Genomic DNA, 12,807 nt, shown 5'->3' with positions numbered 1-12,807 from the left:
TCTCCTTTCCTATTCTCTCCTCTCCTCTCTTCTTCTCTCCTCTCTCATTTCCTCCCCTCTCCTCGCATCTCCTCTGCTCCTCTATTCATCTCCTCCTCCCCTCCTCTCCTCGTCTCCTCTCTCTAGTATCCTGGCCGAAGCTAAGAATCTGTCCTTTAATGCAACAGCAGCGTTTAAAGCGTACAGTAACATAAAAGGAAACATTGATGCAGCAGAGAAAGAAGCCAAGACAGCGAAACAGAGATCTGGAGAGGCTCTGACCCTGGTGAGAACTTTGTGTGTGTGTGTGTGTGTGTGTGTGTGTGTGTGTGTGTGTGTGTGTGTGTGTGTGTGTGTGTGTGTGTGTGTGTGTGTGTGTGTGTGTGTGTGTGTGTGTGTGTGTGTGTGTGTGTGTGTGTGTGTGTGTGTGTGTGTGTGTGTGTGTGTGTGTGTGTGTGTGTGTGTGTGTGTGTGTGTGTGTGTGTGCGTGTGCGTGTGATGCCTGTGATGTTTGCTCTTATAGACTCCATTGGTCACGGTTAACAGATCAAAGAACTTCTTCTCTCCTCTCTCCTCTCTCCTTTCTCCTCCTCTCCTCTATAGAGAGAGAATAGTAGAGATAGGTCGAGTGAGGTAGAAACAGAGAGAGTGAGATGTATGAAGGTAGAGAGAGAGAGAGAGAGAGAGAGAGAGAGAGAGAGAGAGAGAGAGAGAGAGAGAGAGAGAGAGAGAGAGAGAGACATGGGCACTGACAGTAAACCTAAACAAAACTAAAATTATGATATTCCAAAAAAGGCCCAGCCTACAACAACAAAAACACAAATTCCTCCTAGACACAATTTCCCTAGAACACACAAAAAACTACACATATCTCGGCCTAAACATCAGTGCTACAGGGAACTTCAATCAAGGTGTGAACGACCTGAGAGACAAAGCAAGAAGGGCTTTTTATGCCATAAAAAGGAACATCAAGTTAGACATTCCAATCAAAATCTGGCTAAAAATATTAGACTCCGTCATAGAACCGATTTCCCTATATGGTTGTGAAGTCTGGGGCCCACTTGCAAACCAAGACTTCACCAAATGGGACAAACACCCAATTAAGACTCTGCATGCAGAATTTTGCAAATCCATTCTCCGCACCCAACGGAAAACGCCAAATAACGCATGCAGAGCAGAACTATTCATCAAAATTCTAAAAAGAGCATTCAAATTCCACAATCACCTAAAAGAAAGCGACCCAGACACACTCCACAACAAAGCCCTCACCCAAAGAGAGACCCTCAATAGATGCCCACTCAGCCAGATGGTTCTGGGACTCTGCTCACAAACACAAGCAGAGCCACCAGACAGAAACCACACTGGACTAAATCAAATTATAAGAAAACAAAAAGAAAACTATCTGACACATTGGAAAGAAACAACCCAAAACCAGAGCAAATTTAAATGCTATTTGGCCCTAAACAGAGAGTACACAGTGGCAGAATACCTGAGCACTGTGACTGACCCAAAACTAAGAAGATCCTTGACTAGGTACAGACTCAGCGAGCACAGCCTAGCCATTGAGAAATGCCGCCATAGGCAGACCTGGCTCCCAAGCGAAGACAGACTATGCACCCACTGCACACAAGATGAGGTGGAAACCGAGCTCAACTTCTTAACAACCTGCCCACTATACCAAGACATCAGAGACATATACTTCCCACAAATTGCAAACACCCAAAGAGACTTTGAAAACATGGACAATAACTCAAAACTCCCATACCTACTGGGAGAAATACAAGAATGTGCAAACACAGCAGCAAGATTTGTGAGCTGCTGTGACAAGAAAAGGACATCCAGCGAAATGCAACCACCATAAAGACTGTACAAGAAATTCCGTCTGTAATGTACTGATTTCTTTTGTTTTCTCTGTTTGATTGTTTTGTTTTGTTTGGCTTTGGCAATGTAAACGTATGTTTCCCATGTCAATAAAGCCCATTTGAATTTAATTGAAATTGAATTGAATTGAGAGAGAGAGAGAGAGAGAGAGAGAGAGAGAGAGAGAGAGAGAGAGAGAGAGAGAGAGAGAGAGAGATAGAGAGAGAGACAGAGAGAGAGAGAGACAGAGAGAGGTAGAGACAGAGAGGTAGAGAGTAGAGACAGAGAGAGGTAGAGAGGTTAACTAAATAGAATTTCTTGTCCTCTAAGGTTATTATTACATGTAAATGTGTTGCTTTGATCATAAAAGAGCAAAGGTATGCAAATGTATACCAATGTGTGTGTGTGTGTGTGCCCCATGGGAATTTTGAACAATTTCAATACATGGACAATTACACGTTTTCTTTCATTTGTGTGTATGTATATGTCCATCAATCTGTGTGTGTGTGTGTGTGTGTGTGTGTGTGTGTGTGTGTGTGTGTGTGTGTGTGTGTGTGTGTGTGTGTGTGTGTGTGTGTGTGTGTGTGTGTGTGTGTGTGTGTGTGTGTGTGTGTGTGTGTGTGTGTGTGTGTGTGTGTGTGTGTGTGTGTGTGTGTGTGTGTGTGTGTGTGTGTGTGTGTGTGTGTGTGTGTGCATGTAGGTTTCAGGTCCAGATGTGCCAGTGAAAGAAGCAGCTAAAGGTTCCCTTCAGAAGAGTCAGAAACTGTTGGACCAGGCTAACCAACTCCACAATGATGTCAACGGTACTGTCTGTCTGTCTGTCTGTCTGTCTGTCTGTCTGTCTGTCTGTCTGTCTGTCTGTCTGTCTGTCTGTCTGTCTGTCTGTCTGTCTGTCTGTCTGTCTGTCTGTCTGTCTGTCTGTCTGTCTGTCTGTCTGTCTGTCTGTCTGTCTGTCTGTTTAGTTTTAAATTGTTTATTTCAAAGGTAAAAAAAAAAGGCTAATTCTGTCCATCATTGTGTGTGCGTGTGTGTGTGTGTGTGTGTGTGTGTGTGTGTGTGTGTGTGTGTGTGTGTGTGTGTGTGTGTGTGTGTGTGTGTGTGTGTGTGTGTGTGTGTGTGTGTGTGTGTGTGTGTGTGTGTGTGTGTGTGTGTGTGTGTGTGTGTGTGTGTGTGTGTGTGTGTGTGTGTGTGTGCGTGCGTGTGTCCGTGTGTGCGTGCGTAGAGCAAGACGCTGGTGTGGCTGGTCTGAAGGGACGGATGAAAGCAGCAGGGGATAAAAACACTGACTTGTTGAGAGCGCTCAACGAAACCATGGCAACGCTCCACGCGATCCCCAATGGTAAGAGACACCACTGACAGTCTAACACCATAGAGTTACAGTAGAGACAGTCTAACACCATAGAGTTACAGTAGAGACAGTCTAACACCATACAGTTACACTAGAGACAGTCTAACACCATAGAGTTACACTAGAGACAGTCTAACACTATAGAGTTACAGTAGAGACAGTCTAATACCATAGAGTTACAGTAGAGACAGTCTAACACCATAGAGTTACAGTAGAGACAGTAGTTGCAGTAGAGACAGTCTAACACCATAGAGTTACAGTTGAGACAGTCTAACACCATTGAGTTACAGTAGAGACAGTCTAATACCATAGAGTTACAGTAGAGACAGTCTAACACCATAGAGTTACACTAGAGACAGTCTAACACCATAGAGTTACAGTAGAGACAGTCTAACACCATAGAGTTACACTAGAGACAGTCTAACACCATAGAGTTACAGTAGAGACAGTCTAACACCATAGAGTTACAGTAGAGACAGTCTAACACCATAGAGTTACAGTAGAGACAGTCTAACACCATAGAGTTACACTAGAGACAGTCTAACACCATAGAGTTACACTAGAGACAGTCTAACACCATATAGTTACAGTAGAGACAGTCTAACACCATAGAGTTACACTAGAGACAGTCTAACACCATAGAGTTACAGTAGAGACAGTCTAACACCATAGAGTTACAGTAGAGACAGTCTAACACCATAGAGTTACAGTAGAGACAGTCTAACACCATAGAGTTACAGTAGAGACAGTCTAACACCATAGAGTTACACTAGAGACTAGGGGTGGAACGGTTCACAAAATCGACGGTTCGGTTCGTATCACAGTTTTGGGGTCACGGTTTTCGGTTCGGTTCGATATACGTTGTTTTTTTAATAAAAAAAATATGTAAACATGCTTCTCATTTATATATATAAAAAAAACGTTTACAGCGGTTTTCCTTAATTAAATAATGTTTGGCACAAAAAGACAGAACTGACTGGAAAATATAGGCTACATTTCAACATTTGTCAAAGTATTAACTTAGTGCAAACAAACAAAATAATTAAACCTTTGTATTTTTGTGGCCACATTATAGACAAAGGCCATCAACATAAAGTATGCAAATGCTCAACCAGCACTAGACTTTCCTTTCTTTAAAATAAGCATTGTTTAAATTCCCTGATTGTCAGTTCTTAATGGAAAGATTAGTTTTCCGCTTGAAATTAAAGTGCAGTATTTGAAATACAATGAAAGGAATATGGCTGGATCTCTTATCAAAATGAAAAGTGTCACTGTTATTTAAAATAAATAAATAAACAAACAAATTAGAAGGCCATTAATATAAAATGCAGCATACATCAAACTAACACACACACACACACACGCACGCACGCACACACACACACACACACACACACACACACACACACACACACACACACACACACACACACACACACACACACACACACACACACACACACACACACACACACACACACACACACACTGTACTGTTTCAAAACAACACTGCTCTGTTCATTCTATTTTTAAAATACGTACATTATCTGTCTACATTTATTTAGACTAACATTATTTAAATATTGAGTGCATCTGTGGTGGATTAACGTAATTCGGTGAGTTGGAACTGTCTATGGGTTGGGGGGTCCGCACGGACAATTTAGCGTGTGGTACCTTCTGGACCTTCTCGACTCTAACGTTACCGGAGTTGAAATGAGAGTGGTTAACATGCAGTGGAAAAGCGGCAATAGTCCCGGTTGGAGTTAGTAAACACAGTTGTATGTTAGCCTTCTTGGATGTTGAATAAACACCTATCATTGTCTTTCAACACCCCGCCTCTCACACTCCCATGTTCTCCTCTGCTAGCTAGTATATAGCTACTAGCTATGGTAACATCGGCTGTATTAGAGCTGGTGGGCTACCATAGTTAAAGTGCGTTGTACAAACCGTGCTAACGTTATGGCAAGATGTGTGTAGGCAGGGCCGCCTCAGCAGTGCGGTCGCACAGGGCCTCGCGGGAAGGGGGGCCTCGCACAAAAAATTACAAATATTTTTTTTTTTTTTTTTTTTGCAAGGCCCCCCTTCCCGCAAGGCCATTTTTCATCACAGACCTAAAATCTAGTTTTGCTTATATGCTTATATATTTCACATTAGACACGTTTGTAGAATGTGTGTGACTTGTTCTTGGCTCTGCGGCTCTGCAGCAGACATACTCACTATTGGAGCTCTGGGGCTCTGCAGCAGACATACTATTGGTTTCAACGAAGGGAGGGGTTACATCATGTGTACGCCGGCATGCGTCAGCTGCGTTTGACTATTTCGCGCGTGCAGCTTTAGAGGTTATGCTTAGTTATGCCAGCCAAGAGGAAGAGGACGGTCATTCGGCAGATGGACTGAAGATGAAAGTTGTTGCATGTTAGACAGTTCAGTCAGGCTAGCCATGTCGGCTTATCTAAAGGCAGGGACAGCTAGTTAGCTTTAGCTATGTTATAATATCGAGTGCTAACGTGTGGTTCAGTCAGGATAGCCATGATGATGTCGGCTAGTAGCTAGCTTAGCTAAAGGCTAACTAGCGTTAGCTAACCTAGAGAGAGCGCGTGCAGCATTGTTATGCCAAGATGAAGAGGACGGTCATTCGGCAGATGAACTTCGTCAACTCCACGCGGTTGTCTCCATCCTCTTGGACGTTTGGTGAGTTTTTAATGCACTCTATTCTATTCCCGCCGTGGATATATCTCTCTCTCTCTCTCGGGAGCCAAACGGGCCGGCTAGCTGTTGTAGCTAATGTTATATTGAGCCAAAGCGGGCCGGCTAGCTAACGTTATATTGAGCCAAACGGGCCGGCTAGCTGTTGTAGTAGCTAACGGTGTGTGGCCTGGTGTCAGTACCTGGCTACTCTATTTGCAGTTAGCCTATTTAGCTGATGTCGGCCATTGGCTCCTTGCTACTTTGTTTTCTCTGGTATAGACCCTCTTCTCTTTGGATTTAAGTGTTGATCTTTGTCCTTTTGGATCTATGTATATTCATGTTGCCTTTGTGAAGTTATCTTTTCCTTCTGTTTTGTTCTTCCATTAAAAGTTGAATATCCTTTAGGGGCTCATCTTTGCTTATCTCTCTCATACATGCTCTCTCTCTAACACACACACACAGACATGCTCTCTCTCTCTAACACACAAACACACATGCTCTCTCTCTCTCTCTCTCTTTCGAACACACACAGACATGCTCTATATCTCTCTCTAACACACAAAATGACATGCTTTCTCTCTATATATTTCTCTCTCTTTCTAACACACATATACATGCTCTCTCTCTAACACACACACACAAACAGACATGCTCTCTCTCTATCTCTCTCTTTCTAACACACACAGACATGCTCTATCTATCTCTCTCTCTTCAATTCAAATGGGCTTTATTTCACATTCTTGTATTTCTCCCAGTAGGTATGGGAGTTTTGAGTTATTGTCGATGTTTTCAAAGTCTCTTTGGGTGTTTGCAATTTGTGGGAAGTATGTCTTGGTATAGTGGGCAGGTTGTTAAGAAGTGGAGCTCGGTTTCCACCTCATCTTGTGTGCAGTGGGTCTGTCTTCGCTTGGGAGCCAGGTCTGCCTATGGTGGCCTTTCTCGATGGCTAGGCTGTGCTCGCTGAGTCTGTACCTAGTCAAGGATCTTCTTAGTATCGGGTCAGTCACAGTGCTCAGGTATTCTGCCACTGTGTACTCTCTGTTTAGGGCCAAATAGCATTTCAATTTGCTCTGGTTTTGGGTTGTTTCTTTCCAATGTGTCTCTCTCTCTCTCTCTCTCTCTCTCTGGCCTTGCTCTGGTGGAGGGTCAGGGGCATTGCCGGGTCTATGCAGCGATAACACTGTATATTGACTGTAGAACGGGAGCTCTCTCTCGCTCTCTCTCTTGCTATATGTTGACTGTATCATGCCTAGCCTCGGGCAGCGCTATTATTTAAGAATATGTTGACTGTATAAAAAAAAAGAAAAAAAAATATTATATTATTATTTATTTTATTTTAATTCTTTTTACCTTTTAGGGGGGGGGGGGCTCGCGTTTAAATCTCGCACAGGGCCTCGCATTTCTCCCAGGCGGCCCTGTGTGTAGGCCTATGTAATGTTAACTTAATGGCTATGTTTTTAAAGTCGTAATGAAGATTGATTTATATTGCGCAATTTACACAAACTGAGTAGCACCTGCTCGTCACCCCTCCCTGCCAGCAGCCGGCGCGTCACCCCTCCCTGCCAAATGAATTTAAATTTATTTTGCGCATCCCCTGAACCGAACAATACACAGACGCCCCGAACCGTGGAGGTCGTGCCGAACGGTGTACCGTTCGAATGCGTATCGTTCCAACTTCCACCCCTACTAGAGACAGTCTAACACCATAGAGTTACACTAGGGACAGTCTAACACCATAGAGTTTATGTGGACATGAATAAACCAATCGTGTGTGTGTGTGTGTGTGTGTGTGTGTGTGTGTGTGTGTGTGTGTGTGTGTGTGTGTGTGTGTGTGTGTGTGTGTGTGTGTGTGTGTGTGTGTGTGTGTGTGTGTGTGTGTGTGTGTGTGTGTGTGTGTGTGTGTGTGTGTGTGTGTGTGTGTGTGTGTGTGTGTGTGTGTGTGTGTGTACAGACACAGTGGCTAAGCTAGCAGCTGTCAAGGCAGTAGCAGGTGAGGCTAACGTTACGGCCATCGACGTGTTGGAGCGTCTGGGGGGGTTGAACCTGCGACTTCGCGGCCTTCAGAGGAACTACAGCAACCTGGAGGACAACGTCAACGCAGCCAATCAGATGATCCAGGACCCGGACAAAAACAGTAAGGGGCTTTCCTATTGGCTGGCTGGTACAGTAATAATGATGCTTGTTTCACAATGGAAGAACACGTTTTAACTACTAGCTTGTTAAGTACTCAGACAGTAAGGCGCTCAAGTATCGACTAGTCTAGCAGATATATGCCTATTGGTTCATTTTAGACAATACATCCTGTTGAATTCACCATGAGCTATGATGGTTTATTTATTTATTTCTATCAATCCATATCTGACATTTTCTCTGTTTTGTTTTGTTTGTTTTTTTAATATATCTCCACAGCAATCAGTATGTATATTTCATTTATCTCAATATCATCTTCATCATTACTGTCATCTGAAGTAACAAGTTATCTGTGGCTAGCGCATGACAGCATGGAAGTCTTTCTTTCTTTCTTTCTTTCTTTCTTTCTTTCTTTCTTTCTTTCTTTCTTTCTTTCTTTCTTTCTTTCTTTCTTTCTTTCTTTCTTTCTTTCTTTCTTTCTTTCTTTCTTTCTTTCTTTCTTTCTTTCTTTCTCTAGGTCAGGCTTACTAGCACACCATACGAGTCTTGTATTTCATCTGTCTGTCTGTTTTTCTCTCAAGTATGAAGGCTGTTAATTCTATGGTCTCCGGCCTACAGCTTGGGTTGACTAGTTAACTCCAGTCTACAGCTTGGGTTGACTAGTTAACTCCAGTCTACAGCTTGGGTTGACTAGTTAACTCCAGTCTACAGCTTGGGTTGACTAGTTAACTCCAGTCTACAGCTTGGGTTGACTAGTTAACTCCAGTCTACAGCTTGGGTTGACTAGTTAACTCCACTAACCACATGCTGTTGGAGCTCGCTGGCTGTTTCAGGCTGTTGTACAGTGATGATGTCATACAGCAATGCTAGCAATGATGTCATTTCCTGCTGTTCCTACGAACCTAGAGGCCTGTCAGGGGATGTAGGGGGAGAGTGGTTACCATGGTGACATGCTGACATAATTATTGGAAGACCAACAATAAAAAAAAAAATAACACCTGCCACTGACCCATGAGGCGTATGTAGAAACAGCAAATTTTACAGTAGGGGTGAATAATTAGATTCTATAGTTATTCCTGGACTATTTCCACTTTTTACTTACCATTCAGAGTAGGTTAACATTAACATGACATTACTAACCATTCAGAGTAGGATAACGTTAGTATAAAGTTACTTACCATTCATGAGGCTAACATAAGCATGAGGATACTTACCATTGTGGTGGCATTTTAACAACAAATTACCCAGTTGGAACTGTGAAAGAATGATTGCTTGAATCAAAGATAGAAGCTGATAGAGTCTCAGTTCAGTTTACAAGGTGTGGCTAAAAGCCCTGATTGAAGTTGGGACTCTGCTTAAATGCTAGAGACAGGCAGGATACCGGGGGTGGGGGGGCTGCCCAGAATCAGACATTTCTAAGAAGCTGTGCTTCGTATGTTAATACTGGAATTCAGACATGGCTATGTCTGTACTAAAAATACAAACCTACTTCCTTCTTCTAACAAGCTTCGTGTGCTGCCCTGGCAACGGGTTACAATGCAGTAGATACACAATACATGATATACGTCTTGAGATGTCTAGCAGGATGTGTGGAGGATTGAAAGAAACACCTGTGTGTCTCCTTGCATCTTTACGTAGAAATTGAGAACAGAAAAAGAACGATTGTCACGTAGGCAATTTCCACAGAAGTGCATTGTAGACATTTTCTGACCAGGGTTAAAGGGGCCAGGGCAAATACAAAAATAAAGATGTTCCTATCACACCATTCAGAGTAGGCTAACATTAGCATGAAGTGGGGTCATCCCTATGTTTTTTTTAAAGAAAGGGTCCTATGTTCCCCACTCCAAAAATAAAGGTTCTATGTTCCCCGGTCCCGCACGCTCCCGAACAAAAAAAAGGGTCCTATGTTTCCCGGGTCCTATGTTCCCCGGGTCCTATGTTCCCCGGGTCCTATGTTCCCCGGGTCCTATGTTCCCCGCTCCGTCAGTCACTCCAGTATTTCATCATGCACCTGATGCGCTCTGGTGATATTGAGGATATACGCGAGTTATGTATTGAGGATATATGCGAGTTACGTGAATACGTGAATATAGCTTGCAATACGCGCTTCAAGAAGATGCATGACATTGGGTATATACTACCGTAATTTGTTTTAATGTTTAATTACCATATGTAAGGGTTCATGCACAGAGGGGATTGTCGGGAAAGAGATGGCTGTTTGAGGAAGCTCCCATTTATTACCATTTCAACAAACAAGTTGCATATTTGCATAACGTATTCAAGTGTTATTTAGTGCAATAGTAGCTACAGAACATGTACTGTGCTGTGTAAACTGTACTGTATCACATAGCGTTTCAGACACACAAACTTTTCAACTTTCAAACTTAAACGGTGCGCTCCGAGTGCACGTACCGGCAGTGATCTACAGCAGTGGATTTCAACCAGTGGTAAAATACGCATTAAAAGATAGCCACTTATACTATTCATCTGTATCGCGATGCAACGGAGTCACGGATCTGGTCGGGGCAGGTAGCATTATGTCGGGAAAAAATTTATGAAATAAAGAAATGTGAATTAAAGAATTTAAAACGAAGTTTAGCCTATTAAATCATTTTAGAAGCCTATAGCCATGTACGTATTTTAACTCTCGCTCCACGGACGACTGGCTGTGAGGACTGCGAGGAGGAGGGGGAATTGCAACCACCGTGTACAAGCAAGCAAAACTTTGACTGAGTTCGGTTAATGATGCCATAATTATCTGCTGTGCTTTTAGGCACACACACACACACATGCTAACATTGAGTGTTGCATCATGCCAATTAAAGACCTCCGCGACAGACAGGTCCTGCTGCATACACGCAATGACCGAAGGAAAACACAAAACAGCCCGCACGCCACTCACACCGCCATGCACGGCGACGGGAATGCCACCCCTATTTATGTATAATATATCAAAACTTGGACAGTAGAAATAAAAATAAATGATAGGCAGATCTTATGACCAAGGCACACGTTAACCCTTTCACTGCAGTACACGGCTGTAACCAGAAAAGTCAAGTCATTAATCCTCATCTTCGTCTTCTTCCTTCGTACTAAAACCACCAAAGTCCTCATCTTCAGTGTCGGAAACGAACAGGCTCAGGGTGGCTTCATCAGCCACTCTCCTCTCTCCTTCGCTGTCGCTCTCAAAACCAACAAACTCCTCTTCGTCACTGTTGGAATCGAACAGCCTCTGAAGGGCCTCAGCTGTGGCGGCGTCCTCCTCTTCATCACGCAGCAGTCCAAAATGATTTTTTTTTTTTTTAATATGTAATAAAACAATGAAGTAATAAACAGATTAAAAAACAAACAAGCAAAACTGTAATTTTGAAAAGGAGTAGGATGAACCTAAACCTTGCCTAAACCAGAGAGAGAGAGAGAACGAGAGAGAGAGAGAGATCATTTGTCAATTGAATATGCTACAACATCTGAATCATATACCTATTACCTGCCACAGACATCACAGAAGGGTTAGTTTTGATTAATTTCTCAAATGGTCTCTACTGTAAATCCATTTGCATTTCCCAGAGAATGTTAGCCAACTTTACCTTCATAGGAAACTGCCTGCTTAAAATGGACCTCCAAGTGGTTCTTCAACTTACTCAACCTCATGGCCGTAGCCAGCTATGAGGTCACCGAGGTCTGGACCTCGGTAACTATTTATAACTATTCAAAAAAAAATATATATATATTTTTATTTTCTTTATAGAAATATCACAATATACAAGTACAGTCGGGAGTTGAAAATGTCCGGTAATGTCTGATGTTTGGCAAAGGTACTCCCCCCTGCATCGCTACAGCATTACTTGGTCGATTCTGCCCAGGCAGGGGACATGCTTTGCTTTTAACTAACGTTACTTGTTCAAAGCATGCGCACTTGTGACAGTGACAAGCCTGCGCCATGGGCTGGACTGGTAATCTGGAAATTTTCCCGTTGGGCCGACGTGCCTTTGGGCCGATTTCTAAAAAAATACAAATAAAGTTTGGTCAACGACCGGCCCACTACTAGGCTGGGAGTGACAGAACAGCAGTCACAGCGCTGCCCTGAGAGCGTTGCTCTCCAGCTGTGCAGCTGGACCCTTCTCAAATAAGCACGAAAAAGACGTCACTCGCCACTTAAAGAAATCATAAGCGTGTATTTAGCATAAAGTTGCTTACCACACAGAGTAGGCTACCATTAGCATGAAGATACTTACCATTCAGAGTAGGCTAACATTAGCATGAAGATACTTACCATTCAGAGTAGGCTACCATTAGCATGAAGATACTTACCATTCAGAGTAGGCTACCATTAGCATGAATATACTTACCATTCAGAGTAGGCTACCATTAGCATGAATATACTTACCATTCAGAGTAGGCTACCATTAGCATGAAGATACTTACCATTCAGAGTAGGCTAATATTAGCATGAAGATACTTACCATTCAGAGTAGGCTAATATTCGCATGAATATACTTACCATTCAGAGTAGGCTAATATTAGCATGAATATACTTACCATTCAGAGTAGGCTACCATTAGCATGAATATACTTACCATTCAGAGTAGGCTACCATTAGCATGAATATACTTACCATTCAGAGTAGGCTACCATTAGCATGAAGATACTTACCATTCAGAGTAGGCTAATATTAGCATGGGGTTACTTACCATTCAAAGTAGGCTTGCATTATATTATTCAACACTCAATACATACAATCGCATACAATCTACAGATGACAGAGGTCTACAGATCTGAGTGACATACGTAATTAATGATTG

General features: G+C 42.7%; 1 protein-coding gene across 1 annotated transcript in view; it reads left to right on the top strand.

Annotated features, from left to right (window-relative positions):
* The window catches only part of lama2 (laminin, alpha 2), a 384,202-nt gene that overhangs the window by 329,126 nt on the left and 42,269 nt on the right, over positions 1 to 12,807 (top strand). The window contains 4 exon segments of the mRNA XM_084314199.1: positions 127 to 265; positions 2,540 to 2,642; positions 3,062 to 3,178; positions 7,827 to 8,009. Coding sequence (XP_084170325.1) covers positions 127 to 265; positions 2,540 to 2,642; positions 3,062 to 3,178; positions 7,827 to 8,009 — 542 coding nt within the window.

This window comes from Notolepis coatsorum (assembly GCF_963971535.1).
Source record: "Notolepis coatsorum genome assembly, chromosome: 5".
In the NCBI taxonomy this organism is placed as follows: Eukaryota; Metazoa; Chordata; class Actinopteri; order Aulopiformes; family Paralepididae; genus Notolepis; species Notolepis coatsorum.
This window is presented reverse-complemented; position numbering and strand designations above follow the sequence as displayed.